The sequence below is a fragment of the Hippocampus comes genome, unplaced genomic scaffold (assembly GCF_001891065.2).
Source record: "Hippocampus comes isolate QL1 unplaced genomic scaffold, H_comes_QL1_v1.1 scaffold22, whole genome shotgun sequence".
In the NCBI taxonomy this organism is placed as follows: Eukaryota; Metazoa; Chordata; class Actinopteri; order Syngnathiformes; family Syngnathidae; genus Hippocampus; species Hippocampus comes.
In genome coordinates, this window is record NW_017806175.1 from 3,320,522 (window position 1) to 3,348,329 (window position 27,808).

The following is a 27,808-nucleotide window of genomic DNA, read 5'->3' on the forward strand; positions in this document are numbered from 1 at the left end:
TTGTATTTTGACACAAAAAGAGCATGATTCTTGAGCTTGTTACCTTACAGGCACGTATACCTCCGCCTATAGATGGAAAAGGTCACACAGCGCAACCAAACATCCATTATTCCGTCACCTTATGCAAATAGGGATCACCCGCACCAATGCACTCGGGTTACAGCTCCTCATTCACAACCTTGTAATTTAGCTACACGCGTACACAATCACACTTGGTGTTCATCTATTTTTGTGATTGGACACCCAGCATCCGGCCTGTGATGTACCACTAAGTGGAGAACCGCTGATTAGCTTATCATGTTGACTAGAACTTGCAATATTTTTTTTTTTTATTAACAGAAAACATAATAAAGACACTCAAAGCAGTCGCAGTTTGAAAGCTCCATTATTTAAAATAAATAAATAAATTCTGATTACATTTTCAGATAATTTTGTGTTGCGTTTTTTTTATGTGCCGATAATATAAAAAAACTGAAAAACGCTCAATTTCAGGCTCAAATGCAAAATACAATATGAAAAAAACAAACCAGAGGACCGAATTTGATTTTCACATCTTGTTGGGTTTGCATGACACGGAGGTTTGGGAATGGGCATTCGAAAAGACATGTTTATCTTGTTAGCCACCACAATCACTTCTGACCACGGCCCATCAAATGATGCGTCGGCCAAATTATATCAAGAACATGCGTGTATAGTGGATCCCTGCTATTCGCGGGGTGATGGGAACTAGGTGAAAATCTGCGTATAATTGACGCCCATTTTAAATGCTTTGGGAAAAAAAAAAGTAAACATTTAAAAAATAGGGGAACAAAATGACAACACGCGTATTCCGCAAAAAATTGGGCTTGTCGTCCCCATTGCCTCCTGGGGGAAAATAAAAAAAACAGACCACAAGTATCTTCGGGCGCTTCACTGTAATCTGTTGAAAGATCAACCCTAATCCTTCAAAGTTCAACTCGTGTGCTCTTTACCTCACAGTATGTTCACGGTTGGCTTTTTGATCGTCGTTTGATGACACAACACATTCACGACAGTAAGAAGACGGAGATGCTAAGGACGCCCTCGCGAAAAAGATGGACGAGCAAGAAGAAATCAAATGTGGAACAAAAGAAATCCAGACAAAAGCGAAGTGCCAGAAAGAGAAATAATTGCTGTGAAAATGGTGCAGCTGTTCCGCCGAGACCCAATTAGAGCTCCATTATAAAATCGCCATAATGGCTCATCATTTAACATGCGGTACCTCGGCTCACGCTGGTGATTTTGTGCGCGGCCGCCATGCCATTAATCCAAAACGGCTTTCCCGCTTCTCTCTACCGTCAGACAAAAAGGGAAAAGAACAAAGAATCCGGCGGTGAAACTTTGATTTCCCTGAAGGCGGTGGTGGACGTGAGAAACACCGGAAAGACCCCACAGAAAAAAAAAAAAGAAAACCCCACAGATATATTTATCTCATTAGATTAACTTTATCTCATGAGCACATTCTGATATTATGGCCTGCGCGCCTTGTAGAATCTATTCATAGAAAGAAAGATGCGGTGAACTCAGTTGTAAGAAAATCCCGGCCCGCTTCCTATTCTGTGTTAGTATTAGCATCAAGCCATCGGACCAAAGTAGGTGTTTGTCCCAATGGGTGGCGGCCATCTGAAAAGCTAAAAATATAAGTTTGAGAAACGGAAGACAACGAACCGGCTGAAGCTAGTTATTATGCGGAGAGAACACTTCCCGTGACTTCATATACAAGGTTATAAAAATGAGATGTCGGACTAGCTTCTTAAATTGAACAACAAGGTAAGCCACTTTGAACTGATATCGTTTCTTTTCTTGCTCTCTGTGAGAGACGCGGAGCAGATAGAAATTTTTTTGTTGGACTTTAGCAAAGCTTGAGCATTAGCGACTGGGAAAGCGGGAGAAAAGACTCTTGTTACATAGATGGGGACCATTCAGAGTAACTATTTTTTCCTTATGCAGGACTTGTCGTAAATATAAATTGGTTTTGAGGAAGTGGACGAAGTGCGCACTCGCCTATTCCGCCCAAAAGGATAGTTATGTTTTTGAAAACCTTTTGCCCTATTATATTCCTTTTTGACAACTTGAGGACTTGTAACCCCTTAACATTAGGATTTTAACTGGATTGACAGTTTTGAGGGATTTCAAGCTGCATGTAGGTATGAATAATTTAGTCCAATTATTTTTATTGTATTATTGTCATATAGGGCGGCTAGGTGCCCAAGTGGTTAGCGCGTCGACCTCACGGTGCAGAGAGGTTGTGGGTTCGATCCCGGCTCCGGCCTTCCTGTGTGGAGTTTGCATGTTCTCCCCGGCCTGCGTGGGTTTTCTCCGGGTACTCCGGTTTCCTCCCACATTCCAAAAACATGCATGGCAGGATGATTGAACACTTTCAATTGTCCCTAGGTGTGAGTGTGAGCGTGGATGATGGTTCGTTTCAGTGTGCCCTGCCATTGGCTGGCAACCGGTTCAGGGTGTCCCCCGCCTACTGCCCGAAGACGGCTAGGATAGGCTCCAACACCCCCCGCGACCCTTGTGAGGATAAAGCGGATCAGAAAATGGATGGATGGATATTGTCAAATATTTTACTTTTTACTATAGGTTATCATCTACTTATTTTAAACTTTGCCACCTTGCTTCTTTGCTTATTAAATATCTTTAATCTCACTCGACACTATTTTTGTCATTCTTATTGAAGATTTCATTGATTTTGAATAACTTGACAGTTGATCCCACACTATCAGACCCGCCGTTTCGAATCGTGTAAGTTACTTTGGCTCTAAATTAGAGTGAAACGAGTCCTTGCGATCATACCAATGATAGCTAAAAAAAATACCTAGGTCTGAACAAATGCAACAAATCATTTCGGAAGAGGAGCTGCTGTGAAAATGGCGTGATCGGATTGATTTCTTCTTCCTGCTAAAGGTTGTTCAGTAGATAAGAAATAAGAAGTCAGACCCCGGGTGTCTCCTCTTCCGTACCGGCTTCAAATAAATCTTCGTCCCCTACCAAGTTCACATTACTGAGGAGGTTTGAACCCAGCACAGTATGATAATCAAAATGATGAAATTTTGCACGTGTCTCTGCGGCTTGCAGGCGGCGAACTGTTTTGTACTCGAAAACATAAGCAAGCGTAGAGACGCCATCTGGGTGGGCTGTCATTGTCATTATGTCCTTCTGGAAGGAAACATTCATTCGGAAGCCTCCCAGCAAGTGCCGGGGGCTGAATGAGCATTCACACGCTGGGAGCTGGCTTCAATAATAGACGAAATAATGGATTAGTTCTTTTGCAGCTGCCCTTCTTCTCTTATTTGTTCTGATCAAAAGCTTTTCCGAATACTCGAGGGATTCTTTTGAAGGTGCAATCAAATTATACTTTGATTTTTTTTTGTTTTGTTTTTTTTGAGCGCAAATAACTGTCCGTGGATCAGGATTGCGCAGTGAAGACAATGTGTCAAAATAACCTGGCACCCCAGATAGGTAATAAATTACAGGTAAATCCTTCGACTGATTAAAGGAGAAATGTTTTTTTTTTGGGGGGGGGCGGGGATACTGAAATAAGACATCAGTTAAAAAAAAAAAAAAGAGCTTCTATTTTAAAATTCAACTGCCTCTTCCTACACAAGTATAAATAGAAGAGTGTGTGTAACACTGTGTCCACAGGTATCCTCAGCTTTAGGGAACTAGAAAAAAAAAAACCTCAAGGAAATCAAGATATTCTTAGTAATATACTGTATACAAGCGATCCCCAACCTTTTTTGCCCCACGGACTGATTAAATGTCAGACACTATTTTCAGGGAGCGGCCTTTAAGGTGTAACGGATAAATAGTACAAAATAATATGATATGACCTGCATGAAAACTGTGGTATTTTCAAAACATAATAAAAAACACGACTCATGACACGAGGAACGTCTAATTTAGCCGCAACGCTCTCTGGTTGCTATGGTAACGTTTAGACGTGCTTTCAAAATAAGATACGCCGCAAATACAAAGTGCATGAAAAATACGACTCACCATCGCCGCATGTTATGCAGAATGGGCTTGGTGTATGGGAATCTCCCGTTGAGATAAATCCTTATTTTAAGTAGGACTCCTGATACTGTCGATTGAATGTGGCCTTCTTTTTCTTGAAAGTTGTAGGCTCCTCTTCTGTCTCCTGGCTGTGCCTTTTCCCCTTCCCAAAGAAACTTTCCAAAACCGTTTTTAAAATGTTGTACTCATTTTGCTAGCTCCTGGGTTTCATTTTAGCGGTAACCTATCACGTGACCGAGAAGCGCGCCTTGGCCTGTAGACGGATGTAACAGAGGATCTGGTAATTTTTCAAAATAAAATAACATTCAGAGTCCGAATTAAATAAAACGGATGTAATGTAAGTTATTTATTCTTTCAAATGACCCACGGAAACAGCAAAACGAGATATTCCTACTATGCTGGCAGAACTGAGGGCTCGTGATGTATGCGCGAGTCTTTCGCAATGCAGCGAACTCTCACTTATTTGTGGGTCAGCATGCGCGAAATTCGCCACCGGACTGCCTGTGAATATTCTCATTCATCCACCGCGAATGGTTTCATTCTTTTGGAATGCAAAACAAGACTCAATCGTCCCATGATGAGACCATCAATGAAGAGTACCTTGGTCTAAAAGTAAAAAAATAAAATTTAAAAATAGCTGGCTACCTGTGGTATCTATAGGCATTTACAAACCTTTTGGGCTGGGCATCAGCTACTATATTCACTGCCGTCGTAATAATAGTAGCCTACAAGTTGCAAATGTGTGTCTTTTACCCCCACAAAAAGCAGCAGCCTGGCTCTTAGTAGTTCAAGTGCTTCTGATGGTGAAAATCAAGCAATTTTCAGCTTCATCAGCTAAAAGCAAAGTGACAGTGGCTTAATTGGGCTAATTATCTCTAATGAATATGATGGCACACAGCGTATCTGGAAGTGTCTGAATGAAAGGAGGAGTAATAGCAGATATTCAAGACCGCGATGAACATGACCCGGCTATTTAACGAAGAGGAAATGTCACTCGTGGCATGGACATCATTTGGTCCAAAACGGGCACCCCACCCTATGATACCACAAGTGCTTATTTATTTTCGAGCGGCTCACCGCGCGACGCGTGTGACATCCGTCACCACATCGTAATTGTCAGCGACAGACGGGCAAAGCCGTTGCCGGAGGATAATTGTGTCAGCGAGGCAGCGCTACCTGCGTTTCCGACATGCTCGACTGAATGCTATAATTACTTTTATCACAAGCCACTCAGCCCTGGAGAGCTTTTGCTTCTCAACCACTTTGCCTTTTCAGACACACGCGCGCACAAGCGCACAAAAGACACGTGTAAATGCCCAAAAAAAAAAAAAAAGGGTATTGAGTGGAAGTTCTGAAGTCGAGCACAATCTATATGCTGTTATTTCACAACAAATGGCAACAGTGCAAAGTGAATTGAAGAACAAAATGCCATTCCGGAATCCGTTCCAACCTCCCTACAAAAAAATAAACGCAAACACTGGAAGTTGGAAAAAAAAAACAAAAAAACCCCACATATACAATGGTACCTCTACTTACAAATTCTCTCTCTGTCTCTCTCGATACAGTACACATTTTCATACCTGTCAACTTTTCGGAGCGCCAACCTGTATAAACTACCAAAAAAATCCTTATAAAGAGCAAAAAATCCTTATAACATACCAAAGCATTTATATGTCAAAATAACGGCAGAAAAAACCCCACGAAATATGAATGATATATTTGTTTCCTTGTAGAACTTTCTTGTACACTACCGAAGTATGCAATGAATACTCTGCTGTTTTCAACTAGGACCCACGTGATTTATTGGAAAGTTACCGGAAATGAAAGCATTCGAGTAGACTAGCACCATTCTGGGCAAAAGCAAACGGAACTACCTGTTAGGGGGAAAAAAACGGAAATTTTCAGAATCCGTATGATTTGTGCGAGGTGGCCATATACGTAAGATTCACCACAAAATCCGTATGAACTCTGGCCAAACCGTATGAGTTGACAGGTATGCATTTTTTTTTTCAAATTGTATGTATAACGTGGTGCAAATTGTATGCAATCGCCCTATTGATTGCATTTCCACCAACCCAACCAAAATGGCCTGATTAAAAATTTTGCATAGCAACCATCGCTAAGCACAGCAGGCTGACACCTGTTGAAGTGTTGATTCAGCGTCCATCCATCCATCCATCCATCCATCCATCCGTTTCCCAATCCGCTTAACCTCACCAGCCTCACGGGCATGCTGGAGCCTATCCCAGCCGTCATCGGGGCAGTAGGTGGGGTGTACACCCTGAACTGGTTGCGTCACAGAAGGATAACACGTTAGCCGTGTTTCATCATAAGCCGCACACTCTCCCTCCTGCCAGCGCAGCACGCTACCATACGCTGCTGTGTTTTCCGACGTCGCCTTATCTTTTTCTCGGTCTAATCTGACGTTTGCATCTCACACGCGACGTCGACACTCAGTGTGTTTATTTGGCTGTTTAAGCTGGACTTCAGTGGTCAAAGGGCGATAATTGCGGAAACAGCGAGGAGCTCGCTTAGTCTCTGGTCGGAAATAACTTTTTTTTTCCAACTTTGTGTTGAGTGCTTGAATGTGTGAGCTGCTTCCAAGCAAGGGATCTCAGACTTTTCGGATCCAGGGATCCTCTTCCAGGGAAAATGTATTCCCATGGGTATCAAACTCAAGGCCCGGGGGCCAGATCTGACCTGCAAATTGATTTTATGTGGCCCACAAAGGCAACTCCTGTGTGTCAACTTCATGTTCCTTACAAAATACTTGAATTTTTTTTTTTACTGGCTTCAAAACGAGCTCTCCATCAGTTTGTTGTGTGTATGTGATCATGTAAGGCGAGTATACATTTCGATGGATTCACAGTCACGAGGGCCCTCCCATTGCCTAACCATTGCCATGATGTGGCCCGCCACAAAAATGAATTTGACAACCCTGATTTATTCCAAGAATCCACTCATGCTGACAGTTAAGCATGAATATAATGTTCACCCCTAAATTCCTATGGAAAGATTTTTACCTGGATGGATGTTTGTATCCGTATTATACTCTTAATAATTTATATCTGACAGAACACAGTGTTGCTCACGACACTGGCAAATGTGAATTTAAAAAAAAAAAGATATATCAAATGAGGCTTTGAAATCCTGAAAAATAAAGCCGTTCTTTCAGCTCTCAAGCGCCGTGGCCATGTCTGATGAATGTTTCAACTGACAATCAAATAGCACTGCTGCAACCTGGAAAAATCGATGCAACTTTCTTATGCCTACACATTACCAACTCCTATGGCTGGAACATCTCCCGCCAAGCCGGCGCAGGGTTTTTCCATGCTGTGCAACGAGGCGCTCTAAAGCAGCCACGTCGGCTTGAAGCCCTGGTCCTCACACTGGCTGTTATACGATACGAAGCGAGATCACTTTCAAAACAGATGCAACTGTAACAAAGCGCTTTGTAGAACATTTAACAGAAAATAAGAATCGTACAACCGAAGACAAAACAAAAAACATCGACAACAATACAGTCGTAACAACTACCATATTGCTACGTACGTCTTCTTGTTTTAAGCGGATGTGGATGAGAATCAAAATCTCTTTTCATCAGCAGTTCAAAGACATCATTTTGTCATATGACCCCCCCCACCCCCAAGTTAAGCGCAAAGTCCTCAGTTTGAGGACCGCCGCTTTAAAGATGATCCATCATGCGCCACAAGTTGCATTATGCATGTCCAGCGGCGCCCCCTAAGTGTGCATTGTCGCAAATGTTCTCCTCCCTCCTGGCTGGCTTTGTGCTTCTGGTAAACATGATTTGGCAAGCTGAGCTCTCGCGAAGAGCCGCCGTCGACGCTTAATGACCTGTCTCCGAGGCCCAAATTTTTTTATTTTTTATTTTTTTTGAAACATGAGAAAGTGCCGCTGCCGCAACGGGGGAACCTGGCTCCCGCAATTCATCTTCCATTTTAATTGGGAACATTTTGTTTTGCTCTCTCTCTCTCTCTCTCGCACCCTCTCACACCCTCTACGGTAATAAACCAAGGCTTCTGGAGCCATTTTTCAGAAACTCATTAATGCACAAGGCGCAGTATGAGGCTAGCAGGTGTAAAGCCAGCAGCAAGAAAACCACAACATGGAGTGGAAATGAATTACTTCCTCTTTGTCTTTTTATCCATCATCTATCTAGGCATAGCAATATAACGGGCAGGCTAGTCTTTTTTTTTTTTTTTTGTGGCCGCCTTACCTTCTTACCACACATCAACTCTGCTTCCATGCCAGAGATCACACAAGCTGGCCTTTAACGGATGGCCGGCGTTTATCAGAGCACCCGCAGCATGGGTATTTGACGGAGAAGTCGTCAGAGATTCCCGAAAACCAAACACCTCATTATCAGTAAAGGGGCAGCCTCCCACCCGTTGTCCGCCCCTTATCGCCTTTGGCCAGAGCGAGCCTTATTTGTTGTCATTTTTAACATTCATCGTATGATGCGCGGCCAGCTCTTTCTTTCGATGACTCACTGAGCCGCTGGAGGATAATTTCAAATTTCAAGGTAGTATTATCCCGCCGCAAGATCGGCTGGTGACCAAACGACAAAAAAAAAAAAAAAAAAGTGTTGTGTATTTTAACGAGGTAAAATAGCACTCCATCATGTCATTTCTAATAAGATATAGTTATCATCTAAGAAGACGAGGCAGAGAAGGACCCCAAATCCACCTGAGCTCCAGTGAGATTTGCAGTCGCCACAGAGCGGAAACAATATATGCCCGTGAGTCATGTTTTATGCACTACTTCTACGTGTTGATGCTCGACTGCAAAACACAATGTCACCCTCCACCATATTTCGCAATTGGGATGAGGTTTTGATGGGTGTGTGCTTTTTTTTTTTTTTTTTTTTAAATGTGCTGTGAGATTGTCTAATGTGCCGTGGTGCAATTTTGGTGGGGAAACGCCGACTTGGATGAGATCGGATCACATTTTGCGAGCAATTGCTGCAGAAATCCAGGTCATGATAAAGGGTTGACATCACTCCCTTTTATGGATCTAAAAATATTGGTAGTTCAAAGATATCAAAAGAAAATGTACAAAGCCTTGAGGGAGATTTATTTTTAATCAAGTCTCACCACTATTATAAATCCACTCGATCTCTGGTAGGCATGTCAGATGACAAAGAATTCCAACTAGCCAAAAAGAGCAAATTTGCCTTCACGTGTTCATCAGTTTTTAATATTAGCGCCCCCTCCTTCTTTTCACCAAAATCTGCCGACAAACAAGTGACTCCTCACGATGTGGTCGGGTAAAAAAAGACAACATCGTTCAACAGGGTGACACCGAAAAAGCAGTGATGAGGAGAGTAAAAACACTTGAAAAAAATACAGTCAATCAATAAACAATATAGACACATTCGTGAAGCTCATGAGGAGCTCCCACTTTTCAAACATTCCCCTTCTCAAATATGTCATAAATAGTTCATAATTAAGAACACACTGATATTATTTGAACATTGCTCACCCTGAATCACCGGTGTCATCACTTTAGTTGGGAGAAGTGCGTTTATTGTTTTTAGATTTTACTAGAAAAGTGACCAACATTGCGACGCGGTCAGCGAATGTCTTGGTGAAGAAGCATGTGGCTCATTGCCTTTTGTTAGTTTGGTATGCCCTGTTCCACAGAATTGGAAACAATTGTACGTTGTGTTTAGTCTAAGTGGGACAGCAGCCCCCTCTTGCAAATTGTGTCACGGAACTATGTTGACATTTCCATGAAGACTTTGATCTTGATATGTCTGATTGGAGCTGTGTTTAGCCTGGGTTGTTAGCGGAAATTCTGGGATCATAGTTTGTGGGATATTTCAGTTTAAAACATGACTAAAACGATCAGAAACCATTGGAGGGGGCAATTTTCATTTTCCCTGGCCCCAATCTTCAGATTAAGTAGGGAGCTGCCATCACACTGTTAATTAACCCTTTCATGCACCCTGTCACCGGATAACACGATAAGCTGTGCACTGTAGTAACCGCTGTCCCTGAAAGGGTTTAAATGCTGAGCCACCTCGTAATTACACACTTATAATTGTTGACAGTTACTTAGAACAGGGCAATATTCACTTAAAAAAAAAAGATTGGTTCCAAGTTAAGGAAGCATTTTATCATTTTTATGTGACTATTTTGTGTGAACGTCTTTTTTTAAAAAACAAAAATAGCTTTCAACGATAATAACTTTGGAATGGATTCAGTGTATTGCCACTGTTTCCTACGGTGCAAATTGTGTTTGCGCTCGAAGTTGCCACTGTAACACAAATTTGCGTTTTCTGCTTGGAAAGCCGTTTGAACTCTGAAAGTGCTGCTACCCGGGTGTGAACTTTCACGCTGAACGTACTGTAGATGAACAGGACAATGGCACCACAGATGGAGCAGTGATAGTACTTAATGCTAGATCTATGTACAAGGCGTAGTAGTCTATATAAAACACTGTGCAACGTGTTGGATAATTTACTTCGACTTAGTCGGGTCTTGTAGAAAAATTACAATTTGGTCTCCCTGAAGGAACTTTCCAATGAAAGCCATGTGACCCAACCCTGACCACGACACACACAAATGAGAATGCAAATGGTTGTTCGTCTATACAGTATGTGCACTCTGATTGGCTGGCGACCAAAGTCAGCTGTTGATAGGCTCCATCTCACCCGCAACCCTAGCGGGACCCGCGTTTTCAAAAATGGATGGATGCTTGTCTGTCTATAAGCCAGTGGCCTGTCCGTGTCCGCCTCCTTTACTTGTGCAAGAAAAACTGGCCTTCATTCTCACCGTCCTTCTCCAGATAGTCTCACAAATAGTCATCCAAAGTGCTGTTTCCAATGTTCAGAAGATGCCGTACTCTCGCAGAGACCTGAGCAGCACCGTGTCCTTAATGTCGCTGAACACCTTGCGGATGTTGTCCGTGTCTGTGGCGCAGGTGTGATGCAGGTAGAGGCTTTTTCCTTCCTCCTTACTATCTGGGTTGCTGGTCTGCTGCCGGTATAGCTTTTGGATGTATTTTTTGGCCTCCTCCGCGTCCTGTCTCCGACCTGAAGAGCACAGAGAAGGGGGTTTTGTTGCATCCAAAAACACATGGAAATGGATTGGACGTAAAATGAGATCAAACATACTCTTTATGTATAATAACTCTTTCAACACCGTTCATGGCGATTGCTGTGAACGGGGATCCTAACAAGGAGCGCCATCGACATCAGTTACCATCAGATAGATTTTTTTTTTTTTAGGGGAAAAAAAGTCTTGGAGAGATTTCCGATCCGCTTTATCCTCACAAGGGTCGCGGAGGGTGCTGGAGGATGTCTTCGGGGCAGTAGGTGGGGGACACCCTGAACCGGTTGCCAGCCAATCGCAGGGCACATAGAGACGAACAACCATCGGCGCTCACACTCACACCTAGGGACAATTTCAAGTGTTCAATCAGCCTGCCATTCATGTTTTTGCAATGTGGGAGGAAACCGGAGTAGTAGTATGTCAGGTGGACATGCTAACCAGTCGCAGGAAATAATGCTATGGCTTGACTAAATGAAGCTACTCTCACCCTTCAACTTTGTTCCTTGACCTCAAGATGGCGCCAGATAAGCAAATACCCCTTCCCAAAAAAAAGAATGCCCAACTGCGAATATGTGTGGGTTCACCGTGTAAGAGGTGAAGTTAATATTATGAACTTCTTTATACGTTGTAATGCAAATAATCTTTTAACACCACTTCCAGTTCTTTAACAAGCAGTTGAACAGTACAATTGACAAACAAGTGAATCGGGCGAATGCATTTCCTGACTGAGTTAAAATGATTTTAACAATCTCTACAGCATGCAGTTCACATTTGATTTGATGAGACCAAGACGACACCTAACAACTGATCAGCAGTACTTCACCATTGCGAGGCTTCAGACAGGAAATTTTCAGGGGGGAAGTGGGCACTGAGCTTCGAGTGTCACAAAGTGTCATCAGCGGTTGCAACAAAGATACAGAGAGACGGAAAGAGTCTTAGAAAGGCATAGAAGTTGACATCCTTGCAATGCTGGCCATTTGTGTGGGCATCATTTGTTTTCTCTTTTTTTTTCCCCCTTGTTGTTTGAACCATTTTACCTTTGCTGATGTACTTTGTTGATGCAAATGTCATGAAACTGCCAATGGGTGGGAATTTTGGTCTGATTTGATCATTTCCAACATCGGCCCTTTATATCTATTGATAATATACTGTTTACGTCAAATTACACATTCTGGTTTTTAATGGAAGTCTGATCATCTGATCATATGTAGCTGAGATTCTCCCATACCGTGTTAAATCTTTTTTTTTTTTTTTAAATCATCGATCCATCCATTTTCAACATCGCTTAACCTGAACAGGGCCATGGGTTAAAATAAAATTAAAATAAATAAAAACCAATGACTCAATCATTTTATGTGTTAATTGGACATACAACGGTCACAAACCCTCCCTACAGACACAACACACGTTATGGGATTTGGGGCGGGGGGGGTCGATCCGTGGTTGCCATGGGTGACAGGAGGACGAGGGGCTGATGCTGGAAGTGGAAGATGGGAAGTGTCAAGGCAGTGCTCTGCGTGAAAACGGTTACACCGGCAGCAGAGGCCATATGTGAAATACATGTATGCAATAAAAGTTAAAAAAAAAAAATCACCTGCAGGAAATGAGTCATGTGAAGGCAAATTATAGAATGGACAAAAGAGCCCCTAATTATGGTTCACTTTGGTGATGAAGAAAAGGAATGAAGCAGGGGGGGGAGTGGCGGAAGCCACTTTGCAAATGACTTTTGTGACTGGGTACATGAGTCACACAATGAAGAGGGAAAAAAAATTGGATGGACAACCTGTAATCCGGCGCCATTTGTCATTTATCAACCCAAATTGAAATAAAGTGCACAAGATCGGGGATTCTCGATTAAAAGTGAGAGAAGTTCTGTTCAAGAAAATGTCCTCAAAGTGAGGTCATAATTTACAGGATCGCACACACGGACATACTTTTATACTACATTTGATTTTTAAAATGGACACATTGGCAAACTCATTCAAAGATGAGAGAGAGAATAGAATAGTTCAAAAATATGTTTTTTAAAAAAAGTTAATCATAAAATCATAATTTGTTGTTACTTTTAGATTGTATTAGTTAAAAATCTGCAAAACACGGAGACCGCAAAAAGTGAATCGCAATATGGCGAGGGATGACTGTGCATCTAGCCTTTGTTGACAGTTTCGTTGAGTTGGTGGTGTGCCATGTGATTTCCCAATGTAAAATATGCGCTTTGGCTCACTCGTGGTTGAGAAACACTGCGGTTAAAAAGAAAATTGGCATTTAATTGTCGGCCTGAGCAAACTGGGCTTACCCGTGAAACCGGGGAAGTATTTCTTCAGGTCAGAGGTTAGTATTTTGTCAGCCAGGATGTCAGTTTTGTTGAGGAAGAGTATGATGGAGGTGTTGTGGAACCACGGTGAATGGATGGTGGTGTAGAACAAAGCCAGGCTCTCCTCCATGCGGTTCTGAGACACACACACACACACACACACACACACACACACACACACACGCACAGACACACTGTCAGTGCAAGAGAAATGAGAGCGAGTGTATGGGTAGGGGATATGCGGGGAGGGAGGTTCATAAGCCACTTGAAATACGACCCGTTTTGACAGCATAAAAAAAATACCCGAAATATCTTTTTTTTTCTTTTTCATCTGTATTTAAAGTGACCGGACATATACACCCCGCCCCCCCCCAAAAAAGATGAATTTTCAAAATACCATTCTTTAGCAAAGGTGATACAAAGTTTGTCGATACAGAGGCTGTATGGGGTAAAATTTGTGTGTGCGTGTGTGTTTTAATGGGACAATGGAAATTGTGTACAGTTTAGTGTAATTTGAAACAGCGCAATGAACTGTGTATTTTAACCACGTTTGCATGGGAAATGAAATGTGAGAGCGCAATGGACGCCTTCGTGTCCAAAAGGTTTTCTTGTGTTCGAGTGACATCTGCTGGCAGATAAGCAAAGTGATACTGAGAGGAACGTGAGGTGGGGTCGGAGGTGCGAGGTTGTTATAGTTCATGAACACTACCGAAATAACTAAAACGAAAATAAAATGTAAAAAAATTCCATCAATGAAATTAAAAAAAAAACGAGTGCGCTTCTTACAAAAGGAAAACTAACTAAAATTACATTTAGCAATTTTAACACAAACTAAAACCAACTGTAAGATAGCAGAGTTGTGTTTTGTTTTAGTTTTCGTCAATTTGTTTTATCGAGGGTTCATTTTCGATGTATTTATGTCAGTATTACTATTTGGCCATACAGAAGAAAGAAGGTCGTTTAGGGAATTTTTTTTTTTTTTACTTTACTACATAATCATCTCCAGTACACCCGACACTGTATGTGCAAAATTGGTTAAGATCTTCAAAATTGGTATTCTTGTATCCGCTTTACTCAGCAATGACACTTACGATGGTATTCCTCTCCTCCAGGACTTGGTCGTACTCGCTGAGGGAGGCCAGGAAGATGAGCGAAGTGACGTTCTCAAAGCAGTGGATCCATTTCCGACGCTCTGACTTCTGACCGCCTACATCCACGATCCTACGGGCGGGGCATGAGAGGACGAGAAAAAAAGTGAGGAAAATTCTTTTTAGATAACTGATTATTCAAGATGAGGAGGACAGAGTGCGGTGTTCCACCGCTATTTGCCCTCCCTTAAAATCCACAAGTGAATCCACAGTTAATGGCCTTCCACCTATGGCGGCAAAACACTACCAATATAGCTCCTCTACTCCATTAAACAAGGCACTTAAGCCACAAGATGCCACGAAATAAATAAGATGTTTTATACGTCTCCCCGCTCCAACGCACCTGATAAAAATGATCAGGTTCGTTATTCAGCTTCTGCAGAGTTTGAATTTGAATGACGTCTATTCAGCTTAATGCTAACAAGCAATGCAAAATACCATCGACAGGCTAACAAATAGCATCTGTGTCGTGCGCGTTAGAACCCTTGAAACAATGGCGATTTGAACACAAACTGTGGAGCAACATATATAGACAGACAACAAAACGGGTATATTCTTTGGCCTATGCGAAAAAATATCGATTCATATAACTGCGGCTTACTGAGTCAGTTGTGAAACTGTTCTTGTGTGTGTCTGCCCCCAGGTGGCCAAGGCTCACACACCAGACAAGGCCCAATAAATTCTTTACATTCTACCTCATTATGTTATTACTGTATGTTAATATAAATATAAAGTACCATATTATTGTGATCTTTTTCTTCTGTTAAAAAAAAGGGGGAGTGGCAGGGGGTTGGCTGGAATGGATTAATGTTATTCCCATTCATTTAAATGGAGAACAATTATTTGAGATATGAAATGTTTTGAGTTACGAACATTGTCATGGAATGAATTAAACTCGCATCTGTAATTGGATTGTTGCCAATGGGGAACTGTGGCTGCAAGGCACCTGAGCGTAATCTTGCTGATGGTGAAGGAGTAGTCGTGGATGCCCGTGGTGGGGAATCGGACCCTCAGCACGTCCTGTTCCGTGGGGATGTAGTCTGGCTCTGCGATGCGGTCCAATTGGTTCATGTAGCTGAAACCACACAGACAGACATTATAAAAAAAAAAAAAAATGCATCTGTAAAAACCAGGAAACTGCCTCCCTCCTGTGTGCAAAACAAACACCAGCGGCGGCGCATCCGTGATAAATTAGCCGTTATTAAAAAAGACAAGAAGAGACCCGAGGCACTGTGTACCGACGAGGTCTTTATGGCCTCTGTTTGAGGCACACACACGCTCACACTCACACTGCTCAGTAAACAGAGGAATACGGGAGACGAACTGTGACTTTGTGTTTGATCGACGTTTCCATTAGAAAAACCCCAAAGCCACTTCATCGGTCCGTATTACATTGTTTTCTTTTCATTAGAGACTGAACGTAGGCAGTGGGAATGAGTCTGGAAGGGAACCACTTTCCCTCTACCTGCTGGATTCTAAAATATGAACAGACAGGAACATGCTCCCGAGTTATTTATTTATTTTATGAGGTGACGAGTCAACGTCACGGTTGATAAGAAAATAAAACGAGATTTTCTGGAAGTTCCTCCTCAATGCAAGTTGAATAATCGAGTGGCACACAAGCAGAGAATATACGGGTGCATCCCAATGATTTGGAACAGGGACGTCAAACTCATTTTCGTCACGGGCCACATTGTAGTTATGGTTATAAATGTATGCGTCATTATCACATAAACACAAGAAATTGATGGAGACTCACCAGTGAGGATAAGCGGATTAAAAAAAATGGATGGATGGATGGATTGATTGGATAAAAAAAAATGCTCAACTATTTTTCTGCTATTTTCAAGGGCTATTGGGAACAAAAAAATGCTCCAGCTCCAAAAAGTAAAGACAATTTGCAATTTGGGTATTTGAGCAAGAAACATGAAGTCTTGACTTTGTAGACCACATGAAATTAAGTAGAGGGCCAAATTTGGCCCCCGGGCCTTGAGTTTGACAACAGCGATCTAGCCTACTGTGAATCCAGTGAGTTTATTTCAGTAGTTCAACTGAAAAAGTGAAACTCATGTAGACTCTTGAAAATATTTTTCAGAACGCCAATTCCTGTCATGTCATTTAAACATTTTGATTGTTGCTTATTTTTATTACTACTTTTTTATATCTTATTTTAAAAATCAATTCATTGCCAATCATTCTGGCAATGAATCGATGACTCATATAAAAAGATGTCAAATGACAGAGTTTTAATCCGCATCACTTTATTCAAAAACAAGACATTATTTATACTGCACTCACTACTCCGTGGAGTCCAGGAGCTGGTACTCGCAGCGTCGGCTGTAGCAGACCCGAATGCCGGAGTCGGCCCAGAGGCGGCGGATGGCGTCCACGTAATCTCGCTCCAGCTTGGTGATATGCAACGTGTTGACGTTCTCCACCTTACTGGCGTAGAACTGCGGGATGGTGTGGTTGAGAAGCACAGCGGTGGGAAGTACAAAAACAATGAACCCTCGCTATTCCTGCTGCCGCAAACACCGAAAATCACCCCTCAAAAAAAAAAAGTTTGCAATTGAAAAATTGCCATACTCCCGCTTGTTGTTAAGTGAATTGAGTTCACTGCCGCCGCACAAGGCTCATTGTAAAAGCAAAAGTTCAAAGCAAAAAAAATCGACCAAACAACGGCTCTTATCTTGAAAAACTTGTCATGCGGGTCGCTCTTATCTCAAGGCACGGTTGCATTTGCTTGACCCAAAGATAACACCAGACGATGCAAGCATACTGTTATTGCTTGAGCCCGGGTACTAAAACTGCAAATAGGTGAGTTTTCAGAAGACAAAAGAGGATAGTGTTCGGGAAAGAATCCTATAACTAAAATACATCATTATTTTTTCAACTGATTTACTGAAATATTTGTTCTTAATTTGAGTACCGGTATTTATTTTTCTGACAACTTTTTACTTCATCAGATTACATCAGGCTGGTTGCAACTGGCTGTGCTCAAAATTGACGTTTTTTTTGCATCTTCAGTATTTTGAGACCAGAGAGGGCCGGGTGGGCCTGCATGCAGCGAGTGTTTGTGTGTGTGATGATGAGTGTACCTCGTTATCTGGGTTGGAGTAGGGAATTTTGAGCGTGTTCATTGCTCCTGTCATGGCCTTGATGGCCGTGAAGATGTTCTGAAAGATGCATTTCGCAAATTCTTTCCTATCTTCCTCTGAGAAGCCCCGTCCGTGGATGATCCTCATCTGGCGGATGAAGGTGGTTTTGCCACTCTCGCCAGTTCCTGAGAAAGCAACCAAAAAAAAAAAAAGTCATAATATATTTTGTTTGCTAGTCCTAAACACAAGTATGAAGGAACTCTGAATTGCCCAAAGGTCTGAGTGTGTGCGTTCTGCTTAATCTCAGTTTGGGTCTTAATTAAAACTTTGATTTTTATTATTTTTTTTTTTTTACAAGACCATATGAAGAGCTATTAGAGGCAAATTAAAAAGAAAAAAAAATAATAATCTAATTCCAAGAATAATGTTGGATTTTTGCTGATAAATAGTTTGAGAAAAAATTAGTTTTTAAGTAAGAGGTAAAAAGTAATGGCTTAACTTTTACCTAGTTGAATTTTTATTTGAATCTCTCTAAACTCTGTCCTCAGAAAAAATGAATTTTCATTTTTTAAAAAACGGACAATTTTTTTGTCATATTAGGACTATTTTCCTTAAGAAAATACAACTTTTCTGCTCAGGAAACACAACTTCACTCTTGTAATGTTTCAACTTTTTAATTACATATATCAATATAGATCTACAAAAGTCTGAGCTTTTTCATTTCATCAAGACTTTTTTGTTTAAAAAAAATTACCGAACTAGTAATAAAATAGTTTTTTTAAATTACAGTCTGTTGAATGTAGTGCCATCTAGTGATGAACTAATAGATTGCAACGACCTCAGTTCTAAGCGTGTGCATTTTGAAACACGGGCACTACGGTGAATCGGAGAGACCACACTTCGCAAAACTACCAAAAATGTCTTCAGCAGAGGGGCAAACAAATGTTATCCCAAACGGCTTTTTTTACACATGCTTCAGACTTGATGTTGAGCAAATATGTTCGCTAAGTTTGCCCCGCCTTCGGGTATCCAAAGCAGAAAGATGGCGGCAACAACATGGCAGCCTCCGATAAGGAAGGCTCGCCGTATGTACGATACCGTAACGAGAAATTATTTCACCTACAGTTACATTTAAAAAATATGTTGATGTGAACGAACATAGTTTGTTTTACATATTATTGAAACGAATAGTGCTTTTTAAAAATATTGAATATTAAAATCGCAAATATATTTTTATATTCGTAGAATTGCAACATTAAAAACTTGCTAACAAAAACACACTTTATTGTCGTAAATATTACAACTGTTTCCTAAACTAACAACTTTTTAGCTTGGAAAATGTGACCTTTTTTTTATTATAATATTATGACTTCTTTTATTATATAAAAAAGGTTTGGGTTATAAGGTTACATTTTTCCCTTGCCCTACGACTCAAATCAATTTATAAAAAAAAAAAAAATGAAGGTTGTACCCAGTAGACCAATCCCTGTGAAAATTGGAATGTGATGTTGCATTTGTGCCAGGGTGTGTTACGTTTCCCGAAAACATCGTGTAGTGTGAATGTTATGTGTCAATTAACACCAGCTCGCCAAACGCGACATCACTATGATTCATTGTTGCGCACACATTACGAGCAAAACAAAGTTGGGCATCAATTTAAATCCTTTCGGTGTAAATAATATTGCAGATGAACAAGTCATACAAGTCGGACTGACATCATGCAAACCTTTGTCAAAAGCTGGCTGAGGTACGGTGGCCCTTAAAAGTAAAAAGACAAGACAAAACAAAACAAATGAAGATCTCTCAAGGTGCCCACTTAGCGTCAAGACGAATAAAATTCTGCTTTGTTAAACACAATGCCAAGCCTAAACAACCCGACATACATAACAAAACTAGCTATAGCACAGTGGCCCTTAAGGTTAAAACCAAAAACAAAAAATACAAGAACAAAAATTGACTGTTGTATTATACCCACGATGATGCTAAGGCTGAACAATCAATAATCAATTGGCGGAATTCTGTGTTGACAAGTAATAAAGTTGATTAGAGGAAATGTATTGGAGTAAAAAGTTTGATCTGAGTTGTGAAATCATTGTGGAACTTGAAGTGAAAGTTGCCAGAAATACAAATGACAAAATAAAAGACAGATTTACGAACGTTTTAAATTACAGTAACAAAGCAGTTGTACGCTGTTACATTGCAAGATTGGTTTAAAATCTTATTTTATAATAATAGTTGATGATATATGAATACATTAACTTCGTAATGTGATTTTTTTTTAGGAGCAAAGTGGGGGCGGGGGTGGCGTTGAAAATATGATTTTTGTGGGGAAAAAAGGGTTAAAGCCTTCAGTAAAACATTGCCTGTAAAGATAGTATGTTTTGTAATGCTGACCATGCAACAGATTAATTAGATGATCTGAAGTTGTGAATCATCAATGCACGATGCCCACTCATTTTGTATGACAGTATAACAGTAAACCTTATTAATCATTATAAGATCTAATCAACGTCACCGTTGATTCCATAATAGCGTTAAAGAGCAGGCCCGTCGTCGAACGCGCAGAATTTATGGCCAAGCGGGCAAACATGCGTCTGTTCATTTGTGCCTTATCTGCAGCCCTGCTGTCAAGCCAGCAGTCAATTTTGAAAAGAGGCCTGTAGGTTTGTGGGACTGTCCTCTCCAGTCTGGTGACTTTTACTTCACAAGCGATCGCAATCTGGACCATTCTTCACATACTGGCACGTGGGCACATGCTTGGCATACTTCCCGATCCTGTTGGGCCAGCAAACAGGCCGGTCTACGCAACCTACTGTAACTCAGGGGTGTCAAACTTGTTTTCGTCACAGGCCACATGGAGGCTGGTTAGAAAACAGCAGAAACTATGTGAACGGATCATTGCTAAAGGCGTTGTAACAGTAGGCCACAAAAAATCACAAGTGTAACTTGACCGCTGAGAATACTGACATGGAGCCCTACCGTGAAGAGCAAAAAAAAAAAACAAAAAGTAATTGATGACCCCCCCCCCCCCCTCAAAAAAAGTTTTTAACGTTTTAGGCCTGACCGATTATTTGGCGGGAGATTATGGCCCTTCTAGCAACGGCCAAAACATTTACAGAAGTTGTACACAAGTAACAATGGTCTCATTATCTAGTACACAAAAATTCTAGACAAACAATCTTGTGTCCTTAAATATATGTCATGGACTTTCTGGATAAGGTCATTCAATGGACCTGCCGCTCAAAACAAAGTGCATCTTAATTTTTACAAGCAATGCGCAGGTAAGCAATCCAAGTTATGCAAGGGATTGACCTGGATGTCACTATTTTACACATCAACAAAAGCCACAGTAAAAAAAAAAAAAAAAAAAAATTAAAAAAAACAAGACAAAATGTTAAATGTGACACGCAAACACTTCTTCATTATAACTTCATTCATGAAACGGGTTTTTTTTCTGCCACTGAATATTTGCGTTTCCATTGTGTTTATATATTTATTTTTAGGTCATTTTATTGTGAGTTCCATACAAAAAAAAAAGTATTTAATGAACAACTGGAAAAAGAACACAGAAAATTGTCACTCATTTTATGCAATTTTAAAGACCAATAAAGTCGCTGATGGTGTAGTGGTACTGACGTCCTACTCAGTGACAATATGAACGTGGCTGTGAATGGTTGTTTGTTTCTATGTGTGCCCTGCGACTGATTGGTGACCAGTTCAGGGTGCAGTCCGCCTTCCGCCCGGAGTCAGCCGGAATAGGCTCCAGCACCCTCAAGCGACCCTGTACATGACAAGCGGTGTTGAAAATGGATGGACGGATTGGTTTTCATGAACGATAATAATCTCGGTTCTATCAATTGTGACAAACCAGCTCGTTGAAGTTGGCGGGCACTCTGTGTTATCCGGCTTGAGTCCCAAATGTTGTAACCCGTACGGCAACTGTGTCATCGAGGTTTGTAACGAATTCCATTTGTGCCACTCAGCTTTCTACAATTGTACAACCACCGCCGTCGAAAAAGCTTTGAGTACGCTAATTCAGTCTTTCTCTCTGCTTCTCCGCTGTTCATACCAGCTATCTCCTTTTGTGTGTGTGTGTGTGTGTGTGTGTGTGTGTGTGTGTGTGTGTGTTTGGGGGGGGCAACAACTATTGAATGTCAGTTTCATTCATTTCAAGGGGAGGGAGATGATTTGAGATATGAGTGTTCTGAGATACAAGTATGGACGTGATGAACGAATTCAACTCTTATCTAAAGACGCCACTGTATTTTCCCATTCGCCAGGGCTTTGGCGCCATCATACAGATGAAAAGATGAATTTGGAAATAGCAAATGCGTGTTAGGATTACTCCGAAAGTTTGTATCATGCCCAGGGTGTACTGCGCTTTTTGCCCAAAGTCACCTGGGATAGGCCCAAACTCATCGGTCATCTGTAATGAGGAAAAGCACATTTGATTATCATTGTTACGTCTCGTTTCAAATGACGCAAGATTTTGCAGGCCACACGTTTTTTTTTTAACCTTCTAGGTCAAAAGTAACTCAAATTGTGGTGGATCCAAAAGGGACCAAACCAATGCTGCATACCCAGCACATTGCATTGAAACTAAAAACTACCCATACTGATAAGTTATAAGCTACCAAGAAATGGGTTACCAGGTTATTAGCGGAGTTGCGGTTAAAACAAAATGAATACAAACGTTATTACCAACATTTTCTCAGAAGAAGAAGTAGCGACTTTCCATTTTCAGGGAACGCCACAGCAAGTCGCTCACATGACACATTCAGCACAGTTTTCACACCAAATGCCCTTCTGACACAAAACAGCCATTTTCCATGGGTGGGCCTCCTGTCCCAACCGGGGTTGGCCACTGAGCCATTCAGTCACCGAAAACATTGTCTAAGAATGTTATGGAATAATGACTTCAAACTCAATACACAACCAAAATGGTGACCAGCTTCCAGCTGTTCAGCCCGCCCAAATCCAATCTTCAACCCACTCTGCAGGTTCAAAATAATTAACCCAACCATGGGTAAGTAACCCAATATGCACAAACACCACAGCTGCCCAGCAAGTGGGTTAGGAAAACAACGCGGCATTTTTCAGCGGGCATAAAATAATGTCAGTGGGCCACAGATTGACAGAAAAGGTGGTTGGCATCACTCACCCAACAGGAGAATTTTGACCTCCTGCCGCTCCATCCGCTTCTGCTTCTTGAGTTGCTTCTTGATCTCGTTGTCCACGGCAATGGACCTCTGCTCCTCCTCTGAGAGGCAGCACACGCAAGTGCGCCGGCAAAAATCCCAGTAGCCCGCCATGGCCCGAACACACCTGATATCAAATCACCGACATCGCGGCGTTAGTCACGGAAGTTTATTTGTACATATATACTGTAGATTTTTTTTCCCCATAGGATTTCATGCATATTCTATCAAACCTCTACTGACTGTATCATAATCCTTTTCATATGTGTGGCAAGGCCTCATCACAATAGGAACTGGTGTCAAGAAAGTATGTTGAAGTGACACATCTTGACAGAAGATATTTGGACGATGTGATGGAAGTAGCTAAATTTAGCCTGTGTTGTTTGTGGGAACTATCAAGAGTCTTTGGCCAAAATGACAACCATCTATAATCCATTTAGTTTCACGGGTAAAACGAATTTTAAATGACATCAAGGAGTTTTAGAATCATAATTTGTGGTGTATCGACATTTTCAACGATTCCTATAGGAGATTAAAGACATATTGGGAGGTGGGCGGGGCATCAATTACACATATTAGAGCTCTATCGCTATCTGCAGAGGTATTCATGCTCTTAATAGTGTAAATGGGCATTGACCACTGTCTAATAAACCTCAGCTAAAGTCAAATTTCTCATCCTTGGCCACTGAGACTTTATTCTTTCGGCTCCGTGCTACTTAAATTTGCATCTATTTGTTAGACTCAATTTTCTTGACTACACACCAAAAATACTGCCTTGTTGTGTTCTGTTCTTTTGCCCTCTTCTCAAATGGTCGCATCCCTTCCATTCTACATAATTCAGCTCCAATGAAACGTTACTGTTGTCCAAGTGCAGTTTCAATAAATATCCAACATGCATTAAATATCAATTCAAATAATTACACAAAGAGTGTATCAAACCTGCTTGTTACACAGCAAAACAGCTCCGGCATAAAAAGATAGAGTGCTACCATACTGACATAACATATGACCATAAAACTGTTAACACAGGCACAGCCGAAATATGTAAACAACAATAAAAAAATATCGACATCTTTCTGCAACGTGCTTTCTTAAGTTTTATTTTTGTCTGAAATTTGCACGTGTTTGAGCAGACGCAGTATGAAACTTTTTTTTTGTACACTTGAAATGAAAACATTGGTTTATTGTGAGGCCTGGTGTATTCTGGGTATTCTTCATCCCATGTTGGTGTATCTTCCACTTATTTGGTTATTCTTCATTGAAATTAATCACTTTGACAAGACCGTGCGAGCTCATGTAACTGCCTGGCTCGGTTTGATTGGTGAAATTACGTTGAGCGGCGCTCAAGCAGGAAACCAAGCAGGAAAACAACAGCAAAAAAATCGATCAATAGATAAAAATAAACGCAGCGAGCAGAAGAACTGAGCTGAAAGCAAAGGAGTAAAAGTATCATTTCTTCTTCATATAAATACTCAAGTAAAAGTTATATCTTGCATCAAATCTACTCTGGCGAGTAAAATTTATCCTCAAATTTACTTGAGTAAATGTAACAGAGTAAATGTAGCACGTTACGAACCACCGCTGGCGGGCAAACCTTGTGAGAGCTTCAGGCAGGACCTTGCCAAACGACCATCGTCACACATGCACTCCAAGATAGGAGTTACTGAATTTATATGTGGCAAAATGACACATGCTACACTACACAACACTGTGAATGAAGGTTAATAACTCAACACTTTCCCCCAGTTTTTTTTTTTTTGGCAGGGGGGGAGTTTAGGGGGTTATATTGTTTCCTTTTCAACTTACTGTAAGTATACGTTCCCTGATTCCAGAGTGTGTACTTTTATACATTTGCGCTGTAAAAGGAGCGGAATTGATGTTTTTTTTTTTTTTTTTTTTTTTTTTTACCAGGGTCATTCAAAACAAAACAAAACACAAGAATCTGCACTTCAGCAAAATCACAGAACGTGAGCAGGCCAACCTTTGCTACCTGTGAGTGTATACCTCTCTTATGAGAGTAAATGACGTAACTTTAACTAAAGTTAAAGCTTAAACGTCATGAACGAAACGAAAACAGTCCAGTTACCTTCAAGTGAGCTCAGTCCGTCACTGTCCCCGTACCGCCGCCCCCTTCACGCGGTCCATGTCCCGCCAGATGCCCGGTTGGATGCACCTGCGGACGAAGTGCGGCTGAAGAGGCCCAAAGGTGTCATTTATTTTGTCACGAACCAACCTGCTGCTCGGGTAAGTCCACCTCGCACCTCGCCTACGCAGGAATGTTCCGTGTCCACGCTCCGCGTTGCGATTGGAATGCGCTCGAGGCGACGGCGCGGCAAGAGCGCGACAGGAACGCGGCAAGGCGACCGCAGCGACGCCGGAAAAGACGCGACGGAGGTGGGAAACCTTCAAAATAACAGTATCGTTGAAACGGGACATTTCATCCATTTATCCATTATCCGAGCCGCTTATACAGAGATGGCTCAAGTACTCCCTCTGTACTAAGGTCGAAATTAGATACATTTATTACAAAATGACTCCCTTACAAGCAGTTCTGATTCGAGTCCTGTCTAATGCGAGGCAAGGCAGCTTTATTTATATAGCGCATTTCATCATCACGCAGTGCTGAACTGGCGAAGATTTGAAATGTACTTACTCAGTGGGACGTCTGAGCCCGTTTAGTTGAGCACAAAATTGCGATTCTATTAAACTCAAAATGTCAAAAGGTGGAGAAACACATTAATTGTACCTTTTGCCATCACGGGGAAGAGCATTGCATTGCTCTGCCTGCCGCTATATATCGCCGGCATAGATAGATGAGCAACAATCAATTATTTTTAATAAATAAATGAGAGTATTAGGACCAATTATGCGCAGCAACTCCCAACAGCACATCTAATGATCTCTCATAGTATCATTTGCCCGCCTTTCTGGGACAAGTAGTATAAAAAAAATGCATGGAATGATGTTCCTGCATGGCCATTTCAGAATTCTGCATCCATATAAAAATGGCAGAAAAATCACTGATAACAAAAATTTCACCAAGGTGTGGTGGTGGCCACAAAGTGACAAGTGGTGGCCATGGACACCCCTGGCTATCCCGTAGCTCCGCCACTGGTGACATACTGTATAGACAAACAATTAAACTACTATGCGTGCTTTTAGAATGTGGGAGGAGGAACATGTGTAACAAAGTACTGTACCGTATATTATAAAACTCACACACCAGAAATCTTATCACGTGTCTTCTGTCATCATTCTTTGTTACATGCCTTTTGAATGAGGTTGCGACTGCTGGGAAGTCGAGACTCTTCTCTGCAGTTTCAAAATAACGTATGAGGAAAAAGATATGAGGAATGAACAGGTTTATTTTTAAAAATCCCCTTTTAAATTGTGTTCCAGCTATTGCTTAAGGGAAAGTTCTATCATATTGACCCAATACTAGGCAACGTGCGTTGACTCCTGGCCCACTTGAAATTTCAAGGTTTTGTTACTTATCATATTTATATACTCCTGTATTTAGTTGAACTACTTCTTGGCCTGTTTGACTGCCGCTTCTGTTCTCTCTCTCCTCCTCCCTCTTTTCGGCTTGGCGAGGGGATTAGGTGACGATGACCAAATTGGATTCAGCAGCAATTGACCAGTACAAGATCGGAGGCTGACCACATCCTCAAAGGAGCTGTTAAGAAGAATTCTGCATTGGCCAACTGGGCCGGGACCCACTTCAGGTTATTTCAACTAACATCCTAGACCATCATATGTGTAAAATCTACCTCACTCTGCATCCATTGTGGCCTGGTCATCCCGGAAAGGGAATTCCCCCATCTGCGGCCACTTCCCAAGGTTTCTAAGGTTTCCACGGATGTTTTTTTTTCTTGCCCTCGTGGGGGTTAAGGGGATGTCATTAATATGTGAGATCTGAGGTCATGTAATGCCCTTTGAGGCCTTTCTCTGATTTAGGGCTGTATAATTAAATTTGACTTAACTTGACTTAAGGTGTTATAGCATCGCAATGTAGGCGTTACTTAGCATTAGCATTGAGCAAGTAGACTGAAAGAAAAAGCTATGTATGTTTTTTTTTTAATATGCATCGTGTAACTCTCTTTATTTTATGTTTAGTTTGGCATTCAACACCCGGAAGCCTTTTTTTTTTTTTTTTTAAGAAGTGTCGACTATTTCATAAAGTGTTGCTGATCATGAAGTCAGCCGAGTTTTTTTTTTTTTTTTTTTTTTTTTTTTTTAAACAAACAGTTTGAAAGGCGAGTCACTCCTATCTCAATGCATTACAGTACATTATTTCAGTCACTTTTTTCAAATGTCTCATTTAGGCCTTGAAAAAAAAAAATGTTGAGGAAACCCTGTGAACTCAACTAAGCGCCCGTGCAGAAATCATGATGAAATCTGGGACTCTGTTTATTTTGTGAGTCATCTGGTACAATGTTTTGAGAGCAATACAGGCAAGCATTTTGTCACTCCTCCCTCCTCACAATGCTGGTCTGCTTATTTGGATGTCAATCTTTTGTCTTCTTTGTCCCTGCAAGACCGGTCTGTCCGGGCCTTTGTAGACTCACATATACGGAGATCACCTAAGCTCTCGGTTGCTATGGAAATGATGTGAGGTAAACATGTAAGAAAGTAAGTAAAAGATAGTCCAGTGCATCCAACTGGAACACACAACAGATTGAATTTCTTCACAAAACTGTGATACACTCACCAAGGCCTAAGGGATCCATCCTGGCACATAACTCATCTGTACAATATTGAAATAGATGATTATATTCCTTAATGTGAGGACAATTGATGTTTGAAACGAAGTACACATCCCGGAATAGGAGGGTGCGGCTTTCATTGAACTGTGAAAAAGCGCAAAGTGGAAAAAGGGAAGGAAAATGCAATGGGGAATTACAACACAGTGAGTGGGTGTGGGTTCCACTAT

At 41.3% G+C, this 27,808-nt stretch overlaps 1 protein-coding gene across 3 annotated transcripts; it reads right to left on the reverse strand.

Annotated features, from left to right (window-relative positions):
• Nucleotides 1–9,123: 9,123 nt before the first annotated feature.
• LOC109532022 (guanine nucleotide-binding protein subunit alpha-11-like) lies at nucleotides 9,124–26,914 on the reverse strand. 3 transcript variants are annotated; one of them, XM_019896599.1, is made up of 9 exons: nucleotides 25,137–26,914; nucleotides 24,962–25,065; nucleotides 22,839–23,002; nucleotides 17,678–17,862; nucleotides 16,878–17,032; nucleotides 15,526–15,654; nucleotides 14,523–14,652; nucleotides 13,414–13,567; nucleotides 9,124–11,098 (listed from the first exon to the last, which is right to left on the reverse strand). In XM_019896599.1, the coding sequence occupies exons 3-9, from the start codon at nucleotides 22,987–22,989 to the stop codon at nucleotides 10,893–10,895; spliced, it is 1,110 nt and encodes a 369-aa protein (XP_019752158.1). In that variant the 5' UTR covers nucleotides 22,990–23,002; nucleotides 24,962–25,065; nucleotides 25,137–26,914; the 3' UTR covers nucleotides 9,124–10,892. The 3 variants fall into 3 exon arrangements, with proteins under 3 accessions (XP_019752158.1, XP_019752157.1, XP_019752160.1); XM_019896598.1 differs by having other exon boundaries at nucleotides 24,962–25,143; XM_019896601.1 differs by lacking the exon at nucleotides 13,414–13,567 and having other exon boundaries at nucleotides 24,962–25,147.
• Nucleotides 26,915–27,808: the final 894 nt, after the last annotated feature.

Coding starts and splice junctions, on each gene's coding strand:
- LOC109532022 (XM_019896599.1), bottom strand. CDS start 22,989: ATGGCGGGCTACTGGGATTTTTGCCGGCGCACTTGCGTGTGCTGCCTC. Junction 15,655..16,877: donor CTCCTGGACTCCACGGAGTA/GTGAGTGCAGTA, acceptor GTGTGGTTTCAG/CTACATGAACCAATTGGACC. Junction 11,099..13,413: donor ATACTTCCCCGGTTTCACGG/GTAAGCCCAGTT, acceptor TGTGCTCTTCAG/GTCGGAGACAGGACGCGGAG.